The sequence below is a fragment of the Panthera uncia genome (genome assembly GCF_023721935.1).
Source record: "Panthera uncia isolate 11264 chromosome B2 unlocalized genomic scaffold, Puncia_PCG_1.0 HiC_scaffold_24, whole genome shotgun sequence".
In the NCBI taxonomy this organism is placed as follows: Eukaryota; Metazoa; Chordata; class Mammalia; order Carnivora; family Felidae; genus Panthera; species Panthera uncia.
The window spans coordinates 119,439,333-119,460,427 of record NW_026057580.1 but is presented as its reverse complement, the minus strand read 5'-3'; the positions used below and the strand labels follow the sequence as shown (position 1 = coordinate 119,460,427).

The 21,095-nt window shown below is 50.8% G+C and overlaps 1 protein-coding gene across 9 annotated transcripts in view; it reads right to left on the bottom strand.

The window, feature by feature from the left end:
- The window catches only part of FAM120B (family with sequence similarity 120B), a 95,613-nt gene that overhangs the window by 23,150 nt on the left and 51,368 nt on the right, over window positions 1-21,095 (bottom strand). For 6 of the 9 annotated variants that reach the window (XM_049654622.1, XM_049654621.1, XM_049654626.1 and 3 more), the window contains 2 exons: window positions 1,932-2,138; window positions 495-603 (listed from right to left, as the gene is read on the bottom strand). In XM_049654622.1, coding sequence (XP_049510579.1) covers window positions 495-603; window positions 1,932-2,138 — 316 coding nt within the window. Of the gene's footprint in view, window positions 1-494; window positions 604-1,931; window positions 2,139-8,132; window positions 9,587-12,654; window positions 13,902-21,095 lie in introns of those variants that run through there. The other 3 variants (XR_007462931.1, XM_049654628.1, XM_049654627.1) reach the window with 3 other exon arrangements.

The window sequence follows — 21,095 nt, the reverse complement described above, 5'->3', positions numbered from 1 at the left end:
TCAGAGCTCTCCCACCAGGCACAGCGGCGAGCCGGGTGCGAGGGGTCTGGACACACAGAGGACGCACAGCCACACAGAAGATCATCACAGTGAGGTAGAAGCACAGAAAAATACTGCAAAAAATCATCTGCCAACATCTGCTATCTTTAGGGGACGGAACACACATTATTTACGCTTCCTTTTTAAAATCTGTTTTCTTTATATGCTAAATGTTCCTAACATACTTTTACTGGGAGGAGAAACAACTTTGGTCAGGCAAATGCCACGCAAGCAGCATCTGGCTGCAGGGAGCCGTGGAGAGGAGAGGGGAGAGTACGGGCCCACAGTGGAGCTCTCGGTCACGGGATACGCAGAACGCATCTGAGATGCCTTTCCTCAAGGGACCAGGATTTAAAAGGCTGGGTGGCACCCTGTGGCGTTAAGCGTGCGCTTTCTCCCGATCTCAGCAGCCAGCGGGTGGCAGGCTGCACGGCGCGGCCTGGCCCGGTGCCCACCTGGCTGGGGGGAGTGCCAGTGCTGCCTGCTGACGATGCGCCGGTTCTCCCTCACGCAGGCCTTGCACACGACCGACTTCAGCGCGTGGAACTTGGTCAGCCGGGACCTCTGCGGACAGAGCAGACAGCGTGAGCAGCGTCAGGCCCGTGCGCGCCCTCTGGAAACAACAACAGTGACCACGGTGTCCGAGAACACTGGGCGAGCACTCCCTTCAAAGCTGGAACTTAACGAGAGCTTCTCAGAAAACCGACACTCTCCTGAGGGAGCGCTACACCCTCTGGTCTCAGGGGTTCGATAGTCACTGCCAAAAGGTCTCCGAGCTCTGTGGTGAACCTGGGCCGCCACGGGGTGGTCCTCCCTAACAAACCTGGGCCCGTCATCTGACCGGTGACCGCTCTCGGGCAGACTCACCCCTCCGTGCTGCCTCATTTACTGCTGACACGCGGCCCCATCTGCCCCGACTTGTTTTAAACCGCAAGTGCGATCACCTGGTGTGCGACCACATCAGACATGGGGCCACGACTGGGGGCTCACGGGTGGTGGCTGCAGTTGGCTCTGCTCTGCTCCTACATCGGTTCCACACACGGTGACAAGTCAGATCTGAGCAATGCCCTTCCCTGCTCCCCCACCGCTGCTGCACATAACATTTCCAGACTGCTTCTCAGTCCTGAACCCCTGAACCCCTAGGGTGCCCTGGTTTTGTTCGCGTGAGGGATGGAGGTGGGAGCACCTCTCCAAACGTTTCCTATCTGATGCGAAGCTCAGCGTTCGTCATCCTCACAACTGGGGAGTCCTCCTGGGACCCCGCACTCTCACGCACCCTTGCGGCTATCCATGCACACTGCACGTGAGCCTGGCAGGGGCCTCGTGTGGAGACCTCCCAGGAACCACGGAGCACTTGCACTCATGGAGCAGGACAGCAGCCCATGTCCCTGACTAAACCACAGCCTTCGGGGAACATTTTCAGGTAATACACATCGGGTTGGTCACCTCTGGACAAACCTTTCTTCTTTACTCAAAAAGGGTAAAGGAGAGAAAGCACTTGAAAACGGGCTGTGCTGGACTGGGTGCTCCGCACTCTCCCTCAGCGGGAGTCTGGGGGACTCGAGCCCCACGGTGGTATTTCAGGGGAAGCGAGGATGTACGCTGGCCCCGAGGCCTCAGGCCTCCCATCCCGCGCTTCTGGCTTTCTGGGTCAGAAGAGCAGTGGTTTGCACAAGGTAAGCGGCATCTGTGCTAACGGTGTAAGATCCCAGGTGGGAATGCGAGCCCCCTCCAGTGGGACGTTTCTGGGACGCGTGTGTGCCTTCCTCACTGAGGTGGCCGCTGGGACAGACAGAACGGACGTCTGGCCAAGGACTCTGAGCCTGATGACGCCTCTGAGACCTGACCAAGCCTGTTCGTTATTTCTGAATGGGATAGCACCACGGACTCACGTTTTGTTCCACCAGAGCCTCCACGGTGCACCCCTTCTCCGACTGCAGGTACTTCTGATGGAAGAGCTTCCCGTCAAACACGTTCCAGGGCATGAAGTCACTCATCCTCCAGGGAAAGCCGCACGCGCTGTTGACCAAGACCAAAGTGGTAAGGCCGCGGACCAGCAGGGAGCCAAGCTGCACGGCTCGGGCGTCGATGTAGTCAAGCTGTGGGGGCACACGGAGAACGTAAAGAAGGGGTCACGCGTGTGGGGAAGCGGACGCTGCCCCTCAGCGCCGTGCGCTCACTCTGCTGCTCAGGGGGACGTGACAGGGAGCGGCACCCGTGAGTGTGCGTGCTCACTCGCACACCCGCTGTGCACACCTCAGGCATCTGCCGGGGCCTGTGCGTACGTCGCCCACCGGGCTACGACTCGGAACGGCTCCTTCACGTGTCAGAGCTGCGGTTCACCAGGAAACCCTGCAAGGTCGTCTCCTTCAGGGGTACTCGCCTCTGAGTTTCTTTAAAAGCGAAGGCAAAGGAAGAGAAGCCAAGAGAGTATCATTTGAGACACTGATGAGTTCACTGCATTCTTAAAAAATCACACTCAGTTGTTCCAATTATAGGTATTATCGCACAGGGCTGGTGAGTAACTTTTCACAAACTAAGGTCATACGAATCTAAATTTCTCTTTTCGTTGCCAGATCTACCCTGACATCACACACACTCACTGTGCTTGGCTGTGGCTGTGCTACAGGCGGGCTCTTGTGTTCGGTGAGAGCTTGCCGCCGCTCACGGTTCTGGCATTCTTGGCTTGTGCTGAACGCACACAGCTGAGCTTACACCTAAGCACATGTCCACATGGTTTGGTCAAGGTTAGCTCCACTAAATCTGTAGGTGTCTGGTTGACCTAGGCTGCTCCAATTCGACAGCAGCTATTTAAAATTTTTTTTTAATGTTTTATTTATTTTTGAGAGAGAGAGAGAAAGCATGAGTGGGGGAGGGGCAGAGAGAGAGGGAGACACAGAATCCGCAGCAGGCTCCAGGCTCTGAGCTGTCAGCACGGAGCCTGACGCGGGGCTTGAACCCACGAACTGCGAGATCATGACCTGAGCCGAAGTCGGATGCTTAACAGACTAAGCCATGCAGGTGCCCCAAGTTTATTTAAATTTAAAGAGAAAGAGAGAGAGAGAGACAGAGCATGAGTGGGGAAGGGGCAGAGAAAGAGAAGGAGGCACAAAATCCGAAGCAAGCTGCAGGCTCCGAGCTGTCCGCACAGTGCCCGACGCGGGGCTCAAAACCACAAACTGCGAGATCATGACCTGAGCTGAAGTCGGCCACTCAACTGACTGAGCCACCGAGGCGCCCCCAATGGTGGCTATTTTAAATGTCACTGCATCTCTAATAGAGTTCATAAAACCAAAATCAACCACGAAATAAATCAAAGACATTTTAACTCCTTTTTAAGGGTTCACTTCACTTATTGATCATTTTAAGATCATCATTTTAAGAAAGTTATCACCAACTGTGATTACCCTCGAGTTAATCTAAGGTTTAATGAAAGTGTATTTGTTGGGGCGCCTGGGTGGCTCAGTCAGTTAAGCATCCAACTCTTGATCTCAGCTCAGGTCATGATCTCACAGTTGTAATATGGAGCTTTGCGTTGGGCTCACTGCTGAGCGTGGAGTCGAATTCTCTCTCCCCTCCTCTTCCTCCCCCTGGCTTACGTGTGCACACATACGCTCTCTCAAAATAAATAAACGTTTTAAAAAAAGAAAATGTATTTGTTGTATAGCACTGCTTTTGAAGTTGTCCTAAAATGAGCCACCACAGCAGAGGTTTGTGGGGCTGCGGTGACGCTGATTAATTCAAGGTGGGGGTCCTCACTCCCTGCTCTACAGGCTTCTCCAGCCGAGGCCTGTGCTGGCCGGCCGTTCCCCGACACGCGACCTACCTCACTGCCCTTCAGGAACCCTCCATCATCACTGCGTGTTCAGTGCATCGAGCCCTTGCACTTCCTCATCTACGCACACGCTGTAGCTGTCCATCTAGAACTGCACCACCAGAGCTGGCCGCCAGGAGCCATGTGTGATATTTGAATTTAAATGAACCACAAACCAAACTCAGTCAGCTTCTCAGATGCACTGTCCCCACTTCGAGTGCTCAGGGCCACATGCAGCTAAGCCCTCCCAACTGGACAGTGTGCCACGGGACCACTTCGGTCTAAAACGCCCCCTCTTCTCTGCCTCGACCTTGCAGACTGTGAGCAGTCCTCAGCTTCCTCACCCTGGCCCCAGCACCGTGGGCCTCACCCCAACGCTCAGACCACAGCGCCTACTCAATGGCAGACCAATGGGCAATGTGCCTAACACAGATGTTCCGTATTTTCTCCAGGCGCCGGGAGAAATTCTCTAATTGGGCAGATTTTTCTGTAATGGAATCAATTCTTGTTCATGTCTTGTGCTCATCCCTTGTGTACTTGATCATACATCCCAATTACACATGAGCTATGCCAGCCCCAAAGCACAGATCCTACGTGTACCACTTGGATTTTCACAAACCGTGTAACCAACACCTGGGAGACAAAGCACATGCTGCCAGCATAAGGAAGCCCTGGTGGCCTCCCTGTCACCCCTACTGCCCCCAAACAGTAAGCACCCACCAGCCTCTCAAATTGTCACTGGTTTTACTTGCTTGTGAATTTACAGAAATGAATCAGGCAGCATAGGTTCTGGCTTATGGTGACACTGCTTGTGAAGCTGTCTCATGCTGTGAGCGTGAAGGCTGTCCTCACTGCCCTCCCGTGTGCCACTGCACGCACTTTGTGCAGGAAACGCACAGATTCTAACATGACTTTGGGGACCACAGACACCTTTAAATGGTGAGTCTTCTTCAAGCTAGGTTTTTTCAGAAATGTTTTGTGCCTGTCCATGTAGAGATTTTATACAACTTTTGTTTTTTCCTATCCTTGTTTTTTCTTTGAGGTTAGTATACACATAAAATTGGGGTGTTATTTTTACCTGGTATTGTTTTACAGAATACAGTTGGGTTGTATATGCTTTGAATCTAGCACCTGTAAAATCTGCTTATTACTTCTAATGATGGTTCTGTAGATGTGATTTTCCATTCACATAATCATGTCATCTGTCAACAATGACAAGTTTTATTTATTTCTTCCAAACCCTACACCTTGTATTTCTTTCTTCTGACTTTTCTGGCCATGGCTTCCAATTCAACAGACATGGTGAAGGAAGGTATCCCACACTCACGCCCACTAGAGAGGAAAATCTTTCAATATTTAACCATTAAGTGTGATTTCTGCCGTGGATTTTAATCTTGACTCGATTAAGGAAGTGCCCTTCTAACCCTAGTGGACTGAGGGTTTTATCATGAACAGGTACTGAATTGAATCACATACTGTTACTGCATCCATTAACAAAACCCTTTGCTTTTTCTTATTTATTGTGCTACAGTGAATCATACTGGTTTCAAATGTTAAATCAACTCTGTATCAGTTTTACGTATTGCCAGATTTAATTTGCTAGTATTTTATCTGGAAGTCTTGAATTCAATTTCATGAAAGAGAATGGCCTATAATTTTCATTTGTTTTTGTCTCTGGTACCAAGGTTTTGCTGGATTCATTAAGAGAAGTTGGATTAGTGATGCTGCTTCCTCCTTAGGTGTTAGGGACGTTCGCTAGGAGCCATCGGGATTTGTGGTTGCCTGATTCAGGGTCAATGTCTTCAACCGATTTAGAACCATTTGGATTCTCTATTTCTTCCTGTTTCAGTCTTATTAAATAGACTGTATTTTTCGAGGAGTACGTTCATTTTACCTAACCTTCCAAATTCATTGGTGTAATGCTGTTCATAATACCCTCTCATTGTCTCCTTAGTGCCCACATGACCTGCAAATGCCGCTCCAATGGGCCGTTTATGCTTTCTCCTTTCCTATGATTTCCTATTGACAGTTGCTCTTATGATCTTCCTGTCACACTCTTTGGGTTTGATCTGCTCATTTCTCTTTTTTTAATGTTTATTTATTTTGAGAGAGAGAGAGGGAGAGAGAGAATCCCAAGCAGTCAGCGCAGAGCCCAATGCGAGGCCTGATCCCACAAACCGGGAGATCATGACCTGAACTGAAATCAAGAGCCAGACGCTCAACCAACTGAGCCCGCCAGGCACCCCTGCTCATTTCTAATTTACAGAGACGTCAACTCACACCACGGGCTCTCAGCCTTCCTTCTTTCCCAACATATTCATTCGATGCTGTATATTTCCTGCTAAGAACAGCTTTTAGCTTCATCTGCAAACTTCAATATTACCATTTTCACTGTCATTCAGATTATTTCATATCTACTGTGAGTTGTACTTCCACCCATGAATTAGTCAGAGCTATGCTATTTAATTTGCAAATAATTGGGAGTTTCAATTTTCGTGTTACTGTTGGTTTCCAGCTCACTTCTGCTGTGGTCAGAAAGCAGACTGACAGCCTCCACGGTCTGAGACTGGCTGGCACTAGGACCACCACACGGTCGATGCCAGCGGTCCCCATGTACACTCTGTCCTGCAACGCTGGGGTGCCCATCTATATGCTGAGGAGGTCAAGTGTGTGCACTGTGTTCTCATGCTCTGACCCTTAGTGACTCTCCCTCTGCTCGCTCCATCAGCTCTGGAGAGGGATGCGTTACAGCAGGACTCAATCAATCAACTTTTTCTGTGAAAAGTCAAGACAGTAAAGATGCCAGGCTTTGCTGGCCCTGTGCAGTCTCTGTTGAACATTCTTTTTTAGACACAACACTTTAAAAATGTAAAAACCGGGGTGCCTGGTGGGCTCAGTCGGTTAAGCGTCCGACTTCGGCTCAGGTCGTGATCTCACGGCTTGTGGGCTTGAGCCCTGCATCGGACTCTGTGCTGGCAGCTTAGAGCCTGGAGCCTGCTTCGGATTCTGTCTCCCTCCCTCTCTCTCTGCCCCTTCCCTGCTTGCTCTCTGTTTCTTTCTCAAATAATAAACATTAAAAAAAAAACATAAAAACCATTCTTAGCTCGCAGGATGGTACAAAAACAGGCTATGGGCTGGATCCAGCCCACAGGGCCATGGTTTGCTGAGCTCTGTTCTCAAGTCTGCCACTCTTCGTTGGAAATACCGTTGAAGCTGCTCACGCTAATTTACGCTGTCAGCCAGTTGTGACGTCATCAGGACACAGCCCTCGTCTCCGGCGATCCCCGCTTGAAGTCCACTTCCCGCAACATGGCCACACCAGTTTCTCAGGGCGAGAACGTGGCTCACCTCTGTCCTTATTTCCCAGACTCTTGGTGTTCCTCCACCCCAGGTGTGTGTCTGTAGGCAGCGCATGGCTACTTTGGGACTTTTATTTTGCCGTGCTGACAGATTCACAGGAAGCTGCAAGGGTTGCATGGAGAGTCCCATGGACGCACCCCGTTCCCCGTAGTGCTAACGTTCTACACTCCACGGTGCAGCATCAAGACCAGGAGATGGGCCCCTCCACACGCGTGTACATGTGGGCGCCTGTGTGCTACGCAGTTTCCGTCACAGGAGCAACCTGTGCCACCACCACTGCCATGACACAGCTGCTCCATCACCACAAAGACCCCCTTTGCGCACAGCCTCGGGGGGGTCCTGCCCCACTCTCCGTTTCCCTGTCTCGTTCCGAGAGTGTGGCTGTGCGGGGCTGGCTTCCTCGCTCAGCACGACGCACTGAGTTCCGCTCACACTGTTGTGTGTGTGAGGCCCTCCCTTTTATGGCTGGTCCCACCCCACAGTGTGGATGGGCCAGGGGTTTGAGCGCTCGCCTATTTAAAGACATTTCTCGTTTCCAGCTCTTGCTGCCACACACGCAGCTGCTGTGAATGCTCACATCCAGGTTCCGTGTGAGCAGAAGTCTTCCTTTCTGTGGGACCAGTGCCCAGGAGGGGAACCGCTGAGGCACGCGGTAAGTGCAAGCTTAGCTTTTTAGAGAACTGACGAACTTTTCCCAGTGCTCCCATCACTGTGCAGCTGGCCTCCAAGCACCCCCATGCTTGCCAGCCTTTGCCACCTTCACCATGCGTAGTTTTGGCTGCTCTGATATATACGCAGTGGCCCCTCACTGTGGCTTCAAAGATGTTGAAAGACTTTTAACTGCTTGATATTTCACACCCAAATATCTTTTTTAGTGAAATGTCTATTTGTGTCTTTTGTCTACTTTCTAAGTGGGCTGTTTGTTTTTGACTGCTAAGTTTTGAAACTCCTTTTATTTCCTACTTACAAGACCTCTGTCAGACATGTTGGCAAATATTTTTCTCCCAGTCAGTAGCTTGGTGTCTCCTCATTTTTACAGAATAAAAGTTTTTAATTCTGATGATGTGCAATTTATTAATTTTCTTTCATGGATCATGCTTTTGATGTGAAACCTAAGAACTCTCTACTGAGCCCTAGATCCCGAAGGTTTCCTGTTTCCCTGAAAGTTTTATAACGCTATACTTCGCACTTAGCTCAGTGCTCCACTTGAGTTCAACTTTCCACGAATGAACAGTAAGGTTAAGGTCACGACTCCACTGTCCGTGGTTGTCCAAATACTCCAGCACCACGTGTTGTTGACAAGACCTTTGCACTTTGCCAAAATCTGCTGGCAGTACCTCTGTGGTTCTGCTTCTTGGTTCTCTGCTCGGTTCCACTGACCCATGTGTCCATTCTTCAGCCCATCCACGCTGTCTCGATCAGTGTGGTTACATAACAAGCTATGTTAACAAGCTATATTCCTCCTGCTTTGTTCTTTTTCAAAACGGTTTTGGCTATATTTTAGTTCCTTTGCTCTTCCATATAAATTTGAAAATAATCTTGTCATATCAATAACAACAAAAACACCTTCGCTGGGATTTTGCTAGAAACAGTCCATCAATTTGGAGAACTGAGCTCTCCACTGTGCAGAGCTTTGCAGTCCATGAGCATGGTATGTCTCTCTCCACGAACCTGGGTTTCCTTTGACTTCTTCCACCAGCATTTTATAATTCTCAGCACACAGACTTTTTTATGTTGATCTTCAGCCTGAGGTCTTGCTGAACTCTCACTAGCTCTAGAAGTTTTTTGGTAGGTTCCTTGGGATTCTCTATGTAGAGAATCTTGTCATGTGCAAAGTGGGATAGTTTTTTCTCACTCAGTGATCTGCATGTCATTTACTTCCTTTCCCAGCCCCAGTGCACAGGCCACAAGTGCCAGCCCTGAGCTCCAGAGGGGCGATGTGAGCAGACCTCCTGGCCTTATTCCCCACCACAGGGGGACACATGCAGTCCTTCCATGGTACGCACGATACCAGCTGCAGGGGATTTTGTAGATATTCTCTATTGAGGTGAAGAAGGTCCCCTCTATGCCTATTCTTCTGAATACCTGACGTGATCATGTGATTTTTCTTCATTGCATTTTAGAGAATTGCAGAGACAGATTTTTGAATTCTGAATCAGCCATGCATCCCTGCAATAAACAATCCCACTTGGTCCGTGTGCTTCTTTTTACACATTGCTTGATTTGATCTGCTAACATTTTGTTAAGGATTTCTGTGTCTATGTTCACAAGGGACATTGGTCTGACGTATTCCCTTTTTGTAATTCATTTATCTGGGTTTGGTATCAGGGTAATATTGGTCTTGTTGGGAAGTATTCCATCTCCTTGTATTTTCTGGAAGGTAATGGGTAGAAGTGGCATTAATTCTTTGAACACTGATAAATGACCAGGTGAAACCAACTAGGTTATAGATGTATTTTGGAGAGAGTTTTGAAAACTATGAATGCAGTTTCCTTAACAGTTATATGACCGTCTAAACTATGTTAGTAATGAGTAGACTGCAGTCATGTGTGTTTTAGGGGTATCTGGTCTGTTACATCTAAGCTGCTGCATTTGTGTATGTGTAAAGCTGCCCGAAGCATTCCCTTAACCCTTCCGCTCTCGGCAGGTCTGTGGTGATACCTCGTCTACTCCTGACGGTGGCAAATTATATTTTCTCCTTTCTCGCCAGGCAAATACTCTGGAGCAAAAGTGGTTCCCAAATGCTGGGCTGACCTTCCTGGACTTCTGTTTCCTACAGTCGCAACTCAGTAATTCTTTATGGCCCTTTTAGCCATCTGATACTTTGATTTATTGTTTTTAAAAAATATTTTGTTAGCTTTTCTATTTGTCTTCAACAGGAAAACCCACCCAGACACCCTCAGGATGTATCTCCCACACACTTGGTCTCCACAGCTGGGTTCTCAATGTTTTCGTACCAAAAATACTGTTGGCAACCTGGTGAAACCTATGGGTTCTTTCTCAGAATAACATTAAATACATACAATAAAATACATAGGTTTATAAAAGAATTAGTTACAGTATAGTTTTCAAAATAACATAAATTGACAATGCAGTAATTTACAGTAACTTCTCCATATGTACCTTAAAAGATAAAACGGTGGCTGTAATAACCATAATTTTGAGAAAATGAGGACAGGAGATAACATGTATGAATTTCTCCAACTGTAACGTAACGTGGGATCCTCTGTGATTTCTCCTGGTGACAAAGCCACAGGTGCTGCCGTTATTATTCGGATTTGTTGACTACATAAGGGAAATGATGAATTTCAGTTACAAGTTGGTGAAAATAAAGATGTATTTTTTTCCAGTAGTTCCAGTTCGTAGACTCCCATTTAAAGAATCCTCAAAATTATACCACACGTACAACAACAATTCAGGGTCTGACAAAAATAAACACACACTGTGGCAGGTGAGTACTTTAAATAGACGGCCGTAACCCTGGGACCAGCAATTGGTTTCCTTACATTGATGTAATCTTTGCTGGAGAGTTTGCAAAGTGTGTTAACAGAGGAAATTCCACCAAAAGACATGGGCAGTTTTGGAGCCTCTATTACCCGTTTAACTATCAAACACTAAAAATAAAGTCTAAACCAAGAAAAGCACATTAAACTGGGAATAAGGTCACAGTGTTAAAGGGCTGGATGTGTTGATAGTTTTGTTTCTCAAACATAATCATTTCCCTTTTGATCCCAGCTTTCTCAGGGCTTCCAGGCTACCAAGAATGGGCCATGCTCTCTCTTGGACACGCGGGGTCAGGAAACACTGTATGAGCCACTCATGACAGCAGGCTGTACTGAAGCAGGAAACTTCCTTCTCCTTTTTAGGGTGCCCATGCCCCTGTGCCTGCACTCAGTCACCCTTGACCTGGCCCCCGATCCTCTCCCTCTCCAGGCCCTATGGAGGGGAGGGGGTCTCACCCTCACCTGTCTCAGCACCCCCACCCCCCACCGGCCTCCACCCCACTGCTGTCCAGAAGCTGTTCCAGGTCTAAGTCCAACGTTCATTTCCTCATCCTTTCTCCTGACCGCACCCACCCACGGGCGCCCAGCCTACTGAGCGCCCGTCTTCTGCCCACGCTCTTTCTGCCATCCCTAATGAGGGTGGTGCTCTCAAGACCCCCAGCGGACGTCCTCAGGCCACACCTCTTTCTTCTCCCTGTGTTGATAAACCCGCATGTGCTCATGCTTCCCAAGTCCACCTCCAACACCAACTCTCCCCAAGCTCCAGACTTGCAAGTCCCGCTGTGCAGACATACATCACACATGTGACCCTCCCCAAACGGAGCTCTTCACCTCCCGCCTTGGACAGCTGATCCAGGAAAACGGGATCCCACGCCAGGCTCCTCCTGCCTCCTGCACACTTTGCACCACTTTTCTCTTCACCTCGACCTTCAGTTCCACCACGCCAGGCCCCTCGCTGAACCCACTCTGTCCCCACTCTAGGCCCCGCTTGCACTGGCACACGTGGCCCCCCCCATGAAGGGCTGGGCTTCATGTCACTCTGCTGTCCGAAGCCCCCTGGATTCCTCAACACCCAGGGGAGTCCCAGCTGTGACCAGAGCCACCTCTAGAGGCTCTAAGCTGCTCAATGAACCCAACGAATTTCTTTGTTCCCTTCTGAGGCCCTCCTGTCCTTACTCTATTCTCACCTCTGACTCATCAAATCCCAGTGCAGGGGTAGATGCCTGGAGGAGCTGGGGGGACAGGAATGCCCTCCCTGCCCCCGCGCCCCAGGAGGAGGTCACCATGGTGGCACTCCCGCTGAGCCACCCTCCCGGGACGACCACCTTCCTGCCCCTGCACCCCCAGTACAGGTCTGGCACTGGGCCAGCATTCAGTTTCTACTGAAAGAGTGAAGTTGCTGCTTAAGTATCAACATGACATATGAGATTTACTTCTCTATTAAGACCCTACAAATGGACAGGCAGAGGGTCTCTGTTAGGAAGTACATCGGCTCCAGTTCATAACATGATGCTTGTGTACAAGGACACAACCGCTGCCTTCCTGTACATGTGCCACGTGACACGGGGCAGGTCGTGACTCCGCACAAGCCGGGGGCCTCTCTCTGCAGCACAGGCAGGCACGGTGTGCCCGGCCGTGTGCCGCTGAGGACAGCACACGGCCCTAAGAGCTGTGCTGTGCCAGCTTCCGCTCTAGGAGGCCCTGCTGCCCACACCCGTGCACACCGTGAGCACTCCTCTGTGAGTCCTCGTTCAGCGGGGTGCTGAACTAGCAAACTCCAGGCCGGAACACGGGTCACAGCCATGGTCGCACAGTGGACAGGCTCCACATGCTCACTTTAACCGCAGCTCAGGAGCGGCCCAAGTGCCAAGGCTGCCACAAGAAGAGCCAGGCTGGGTGTCCCCGTCCCAGCTGAGCAACTGCGAGCGAGTCACATACCTTGTGTGGGTTTCCGTGGTCTCACCTGGTCCCAGCGAATCATCGGTACTGATGAGTGCCACGTGCGCTGCAAACGTGTAGGTCCTTGAAGAACCAAAGTGCAACGGAATGAAGACAGATTTACACCCAAACCCGACCTACTGAGGTCCTCCAAAAGCCCTTCAAATGCAGTTTTCCCCCACTGCCAGAAGTACGAAGTCGTCATGTGCCACAGCAAGGCGCGAGTGATGGAAGGTCAAGTGATGCGATCTGCAGAGTTTATCTTGTAAACACCCAACCAACCGTGTGCGTCACTTAGGACTGAGTGACGGAAACTGTAAAGTCTGCTCTTGGAAAATAACTAACCGTAAAAGACAATGTTCACGCTCAGTCACTTTTTTAAGTGAAAACAAAGCCTCAGCATCAAACACCATCCCCAGCGACCCTGTCGGGTACAGTCGGGACTTGCCAGGTCCTGGTGGCACCAGTGAGCACAGGGCAGCACCAAGGACATGTTCTTCGTGTGGGCGGAGTGGGCAGCTGAAACAGAGCCCCCGAGGGCCCACTGTTCACTGCACTTCCTCTAGGCTCACTGAGCTGCACTGGACATGCTGTGCCCCATCTCACAGCTTACAAATGACTTCTGTAAGAGAAGTGAGCCCGCAACCACGTCAAAGCAGGTGAAACAACTAATGAGGGACTTTGGTCTCAAGCCGTTACGCTGCCCTGGGGTCACAGGATGGGCGGTGACATCACCGGCACTTTAGGGACACTTTTAATTCAAGAAGCTGTACGGCCATTAATTCAGTTTCCTAAACATGGCTTTCTTCCTCCTGCTCGAAGCAAGCAAGCGTGGAAAACCCAGGGAGACCAGGGGACAGACAGCACAGGCAGGGCTGGTGCCGGGGCCTCAGACCCGCAGCTGGCTCACCCAGGTTGAGCCACTGCCACGTACAACTGCTTGCTAGCACTGCGTCAGTGTCGGGATCAGCTGGCACACTGGCGGGGCTCTCCTGTGCCTCCACATCTGGGAAGCAGAAGGTACCGTTGTAAGCGTCAGGTTGTGAAAGTTCTACTTCCCAGAACATGTTAAGGTATTTCTCAGCCAGGGGCGCCTGGGGCTCAGTCGGTTGAGCGGCCAACTCTTGGTGTTCGGCTCAGGTCATGCATGGTCTCACGGTCCGAGGGACTGAGCCCCTCGCTGGGCTCTGCACTGACAGTGTGGAGCTGCCTGGCTTCTCACTCTCTCCTCCGCCTCAGCTCATGTGCTGTCTCAAGATAAATAAAACAAACTTAAAAATAAAAAGTATTTCTCAGCCACGTTTGCCTTGTGATTTTCCTTTTCTGATTATAACGTGAGGGCTGGAAGACAATCTACACCCGCCCCCTCTCCTCCACAAGTCTATTCAGGGAGAGGACTGTCCCAAACTGGCTGAAGTTACATGGGAAACAGAGTGAAGAGACCGGGGGAGCCTGCTGACCACCAACAACTCCCCGGTTGCTCGGTGAGCAGAGAAAGCCAGAGAAACTGGGCTAAGAGGAGAGCAGACCGTGTTCACAGGCTGCAGGATTGACACCTGAAACTCTGAGGCCACCTTCCCACCAGAGGGACCCCAGAGCCATCATTCCCCAACAACTGGCGCTGAGGGTCACCCTGGGAGCCCAAGTCAGGGCGGGAGGCTGGGCCTGGCCCAGGCTCAGTCACCAGTAAGCACGGACCAGCTCCATGTGGCTAAAAGGTATGGCCTTACAAATAAATAAAATCAATAAAGACGAGCAGCCCGTGTTTTAGAAATAGGATTTAAGGTGCTTTGGAATAAACACGAGGAAAAGCTAAGCCCTGCACGTTTCCTGCCCAGGTGATGGGGCATTTGGTGGGGACCCAGAAACTGGAAAAACCAGTTCTGATGTCCCAAAGCTTCACAGGAAATATTTAACAGTAAACAGTCAACGGTGTGGCGTGGGTTCACATGCCAAGGAAGGCTCATTAACTAGGGCTTATTGGCAGTTATGTAAAACGATGATCCTATGGAACAAAACTACCATTCTTGGCCAGCTGCAGCCCCCGAGCCAACCTAAACTCAGTTTCAGACAGTGCTTCACCAGCGGATTGTCCCGTGAGCAACTGGAAACCCACGCGGGGTGAGAACACTAACAAACCAAACACCAAAAACAAACCTGGGAGCTCCTCTGGTCTGAAAGGCTGATTAGATTTTAGAGGTTCTGCCTGAAGTTCCCGCTCACCTTTAGGGTCCCCTGCCTGCAGTGAGGCACAACGGTACAAAGTAACCCCCAAGGTACTGCCTGAGCTTCGACAGGCAGGGGCAGGACCAGCGGAGGATGCTGGTCTGGCCTTTGTTCACATCCCGCTGTTACTCCACCCTCCGGAGTCAGGATAGTTGGTAGGCCCTGGAAAAGCCATTTATTTGTAAGTGCAGGAACGACATGGCCAGATGTGCCTGATAAACACGTGAGCCTCTGAGAACACCATTCTCAGGTTAAACGCATTAGGCGAGTGTGTGGGGCTGTCCTATCAGCAAGGCCCCTCACCGTGCACATAGCAGGTAATTTAAAAATAGCTGTTGAGGGGCGCCTGGGTGGCTCAGTTGGCTGGGCGTCCGACTTTGGCTCAGGTCATGATCTTGCAGTTCACGGGTTCGAGCCCCACATCAGGCTCTGTGCAGACAGCTCAGAGCCTGGAGCCTGCTTCCGATTCTGTGTCTCCCTTTCTCTCTGCCCCTCCGCTGCTTGCACTCTGTCTCTCAAAAACTAAAATAAAGCGTTAAAAAAATTTTTTTTATAAATAACCTCTACACCTAACATAGGGCTTGAACTCACAGCCCTGAGATCAAGAGTCAGATGCTCTACCAACTGAGCCACCCAGATAACTCACGAGCCTCCTTTCATATAAACATGTTTAAAAAAAATTGGAGGGGTACCTGGGTGGCTCAGTTGGTGAAGTGTCCCACTTCAGCTCAGGTCATGATCTCAAGGTTCGTGGGTTTGAGCCCCGTGTCAGGCTCTGTGCTGACAGTTCAGAGCCTGGAGCCTGCTTCAGATTCTCTGTCTCCCTCTCTCTTTGCCCCTCTCCTGCTCACACTCTGGGTCTCTCTCTCTCATCCTCTCTCTCAAAAATAAATAAACATTAAAAAAAAAATAGCTGTTGACTGGGGTGCCTGGGTGGCTCGGTTGGTTAAGCGTCCAACTTCGGCTCAGGTAATGATCTCATGGTTTGTGAGTTTGAGCCCTGTGTCCGGCTGTCTGCTCTTAGCTTGGAGCCTGCTTCAAATCCTCTGTCTCCCCCTTTCTCTGCTCCTCCCCTGCTCATGCTCTCTCTCTCTCTCAAAAATAAATAAACATTTAGAAATAGCTGTTCACTATATACTTGAAACTAATATAACATTGTATATCAGTTATATTTCAACAAGAAAATTAAAAAAAACAGTTGTTTTTATTCAAAAATTTACATGAAAATACATGAAGATCCATTAAGGCCGCCTTGCAGGGAAATACAAATGGGCTCCCCTTTCTCCTAAGGCACAGGGGCAGGGGAGGGGCAGTGCTGGGCCAGTGACAACAGCAGGGCTGGCCCTTCCACGGCCCGTCTTGAGAAGCCACACAAGAGAGCCATTTCTCCCACGCCCTTCTCACCCAATGCCACTTCGTGTCACATCTTTAATCCAGGCAGGAGCGTGCTGTGCAAGAGATGCCCTTGGAGCATGGGTGGACACTTGCCCAGAAGAGCAGGACACAGGAGCCCAGAGCCCCAGGGACTGGCTGGCGGCAGCACCCTGGGAGCAGCATGTGGAGAAAACACTCTGCCTGGCCGGGTCGGCACGCTGTCCCAGGAGCGAGTGTCAGCAGGATGGGAGCCTCGAGGTGCCAGCTGGCAGGGCACCAACCATTCTCCTCTGCAGCCCTCCTGACACGCTCTTAAGGTCCAGAATGGATGACCACGCACAACAAACAAACAAAACAATTTCTATGTATTTTTTGGATGGCTTACAGGAAAGAAGAAAGACGAAAGAACAGGGCAAAGAAGAGAAAGCAGAGCTGGGTGTAAGGCGTGTCGACCTGAAGACCTCGGGGTGCCTGAGGACACCACGGAGGGAGCAGCACAGTATGTGTGCATCCCGCAGGGTATAGCCCCCTGCTGCTGTGGGCCAGCATACCACCGGCCACTCCACAGCCATCCCCCTACCCGGGACCCTCTCTAGGCCGAGTCGCTGAGCACGCAGGACATCCCACACCATCCTATGGCACCAAAGACGGGCTCAGTGAAACCTCCACCTCTCTGCCCCCCTACATCCTCGCACATCATGGCAACACGCCCACCTCCGCCGTCAGACCCGAACTGCTGCCTCCGCCGTCAGACCCACGACCGCCACGAGGTCTACAGCTCTACTCACAAATGTACAATCACAGAAAAGTTTAAGAGAATGATAAAAGGCTAACCTTTACAAGAAACGGAGTGAGATAATATTTAAACTGTTAGCCGTGATTCCACCATCTCCCCCTTGCTGCCTGGATCTTGGTCACCAAAGACATCCTACAACCAATACACAGGAGCAATGAGGCTACAAGTCATTAAGTTCTGGCTTCTTACTTTCCAATGTCCAGCTCCTGGGAGAACTTTAGAGGCTCTGATCTGCCACAGGCGTGAAATGTTGGAGCAATGGCACAGAGACAGGAAGAAGAGGGCACAGGCCCTGCCACCACCTGTGGGCCCGCTGAAGCCCAGGGGAGACACGCTACATGGGGTACCCACGTTCTGTGGGCTGGCAGTGTGGGAGCAGCACGGGGACCACAGGCATAGAGAAAGGGACAAGGACATCTCAGGGACACCTACCCCCCTCAAGCCAGGGTACATTTCTGCCAATCCGTGGAATGGGGTTTGAAACAGAAAGCTAAAATGAAAATTCCATCCTGAGATTTGTTTCTTCTATAGAAAAAAAATTTTATTTGAAGATTCCTTATTTTTAATTTTTTTTTTTTTAATTAGAGAGAGGGAAAGCGCCCACGTGGAAGCAGAGTTGGCACAGAGGGAGAGTCTTAAAGGCTCCAGGTGAGGGCGGAGCCCCATGTGGGACCTGACTGCACAACTCTGAGATCATGACCTGAGCTGAAGCCAAGAGTCGGGACACTCAACCAACCGGGCCCCCCGGGCGCCCGTGAATATTCTTACTCACAAGGACAGAATGCGTCTGCTAGCATCCGGCACGAACATAAGCCCACATCAATACTGATGACAGTATTAAGCGAATCAACATCAGAGTGCTGACAAGGCACAAAGGTCCCACAGAAGTCACAGAGGACTCAGTTTCCACCCCAAGTAACTGAGGATGTATTTCAATCCATTTAAACAAAACTAGCTGAGTACCTGCTAAATTGCCAGAAAGTGCGGGTACAAGGGAAGACACAGGGGTGAATGAGGCCGAGTGTCCAGTCCTGAAGAGCCGTGGCCCAGGGAAACCCCAGGAGAGGGGACAGGTATCCTTGAGCAGGAGAGAGGGTTACTCGCTGAGAGAGGAAGGGGACAGGCCCTGAAGCAGATGTGGCATCACTGGCGAGGTGTCACGGGGCATGTCAGCAACTACCATGTGTGGGTACCCAGCAGAGGAAGGAGCCCCTTTGCAGCAGGTGTATGGAGGAGGCAGTGAGGCCGGGGTCTGGGCAGGGCCTGCCTCCAGGGCAGGGGAGTGGTGGGGGGCTTTGGATGGGACTGGGGACACGGAATCAGACTGTGGATGCCTGAAAGGCCAGGCCAGGGCCCAGTGGGAAAGCTCTAAGCACCAGTCCTTCATCTCTGCCCAGATGCAAGCAGCGAACAGAGGGGAGGCCAGAGGCCAGATTCAAAATCCCAGGGAGGGTTCACAGTGAGAAGTGCAGGGACAGCAGAGGACAAATCGAGAGGGACTGAGGCCCCAGTCAGCAAACAGCTTCTCTGCAGGTGTGAATGGCACCCAGAACAGACAGGAGCCTCTTCCGGGTACCGCCAGCCTGAGTGTCTGTGCGGACGTATGGCCGGCTCCCAGGCTCCATGCTGAGGCTGCTCAATTTTGCTGTTGTGGCCTGCCAGCATCCATAGATGCCACATGGCAGGACAGGCGAGGCTGTGTAGCAAGCAGCTTCACTGAGCTCGGAGGCGGTGGCCCGGGTGTGGCCTGCCTTGCTCTACACCTCTATTCTGACTTGTGTCTCTCTTCCGCAAAGGCAAGTCAGCCGTGGGGCATCTGGATCGTTCTGGACCCTTATGTGCTGGAGACCCAGGCACCAGAGATCTCCCCTGAGAACTTCCATGAGGTGTCCCACCTGCTGTCCCGAGCCAGCCCAACCTGTCCTCACTAAACTATGGGCGGCCACCAGCTCTCCTCCGGAACAACCTGGAAGGGTGGCTGTGGGCACTGAGGACATCTGCTTTCCTCAGGGCTCTCCAGACAGAAACAGCTCCCCTTAGTACTAGGGACGGAGGCACAGGAAAGGCACCAGGGTAGCACCCGGGCCAGGCAGCGGCCTGCAGCCCCCATGCTTGTAGCTAGCCAGCGTCATGAGAGCAGGAGACGCTCCTGCTCCTCCATACGCTCCCCTTTTCCACCTTTGATGATGTTCCTCCACAAATGTGCCTGCTTACCAGAGCTCATATCCTCTGAACCACACACCGGGGACACGCCAGGTGACGTGTGTAACCCTCATCACAGGGCCACAGGCACAAGAAGGGACACTGTCATCTGCTGCCAGATCCAGGAGGGGTGGCTGGGCCCCTGAGAGTGCCCTCCTGGTCAGTCGCACAATGACCTTCTGCCTGCGGATGCTCCGGAAAAGCATTTGCAAGTCCTACGTGCACATGAGCATCAGACTGAGGGCCTGTCCCCTGAAGGTTTCCCACCTGTTTTCTTTGACATATTTAATTTAACCCATCTGGGGAGTCATCTTCTGTGCTTACATATCAACTTAAAAAGCCTACTAAAAGTTTCAATGGATTCTCTCTCTTTTTTTTTTTCCCCCCATTCTGAGAGAGCAAGTGCAAGCAGGGGACAGGAGGGAGAGAGAACTCCAAGAAAGCTCTGTGCTGTCAGCGCTGAGCCTGACACGGGACTTGACCCCACAAACCATGAGATCATGACCTTAGCTGAAATCAAGAGTCGGACACCTAACCCACTGAGACACCTAGGCGCTCCCAATAGGTTCTATTTCTACTATTCATTCATTCATCAACTTTTTGAGCGCCTAACAGTAAAAGCATTTTTTCTAAATATCTCTTTTAATACACATTTACACAATCCTGTATTTCTCTGGCTGTTTTAGCAGTTTAATCAGTAAAGCACCATTTCATAGATTTTATTCTGATGTGCTTTAAAAATGTGATCTCCTTGAAGCATTTTGATTTTATCACTAGAATTTGAAGTGTTTGATTTGGAAAGTGACGGTTCACCAGCAGGGGTAATACTGACTCGAGATCTTGTAATGAAGATTTCTACGCTTGCTGTTACACACGCCATGTTTGCTCTTCACTTTAGAGGCTGTTCGGGGAGACAGTGGGAAGCAATGATGATGTCTGGTGCACCTCGCAGCCCTGACTTCTTAACGTGGCTGTGACACACACTGGTGCCCTGACCTTGGGCAAATCACTCTGTGACGAGAGCCTGACAGGAGAGCCTGCCTGCACCGCCACCAAGGTCCCGTTCATCTGGCTCCAGCAGACAACATCATCTTCAGTATTGAAACTTACTGAGCACCAGACATTGTACGGCATCGAGCAACACAGAGGATCCAACAAGAGCCAGCCACCGTCCCGGACCCACCCCCTAGACCCCGAATCCAGGCTTCATCGTGGGCAGGCTGGACTCCGGAGCACAGAATGTGCACCCTCACAGACCCTTCAAGGGACCTCAGCCAAGACACCAATCTTTGTCTTCATTTCCCTACCAACATAACAAGGATTTTATTTCCCTCAAAGGAATGATACAAAATTAACTGTGTAATGTTTACGAGGCCCTCCTAATTTCCCCCCAAAATGCTCTAATTTTTCCTGTTCCTGAGGAATGTATGCCAGGCCCAGCACAATGACCAGTGGGACGGACTCTGTCCTTAGGAAACACACTATCCAGTGACCTTTCTGCTCACTGAAGAGCCTGCGGACTTACCTGCTGGTTTAAGCCAGGGGCCAGCAGGTAAGTCTGCCAAGGGCCAGAGATCAGTATTTCTGGTGTTGTGGGCCTTACGGTCTCTGTCATAGCTCTCAACTCTGCTGTCGCGGTGTGAACTTAACCTTAGACGCTGAGACCTGAATTTCACATAATTTCCACACGTCATGAGACATGACCCTTCTTTGAGTCTTCTCCCAAACTTCAAAGTGGCTTATAGAGCAGTTTTTGGATACTCTTCTGAGGTGAGAAGACAGCTGAGGCAGTGTGCTCTTCCGTCAGAGCTGTGCACCCACCCGTGGTCGGAGGACGCCGAGC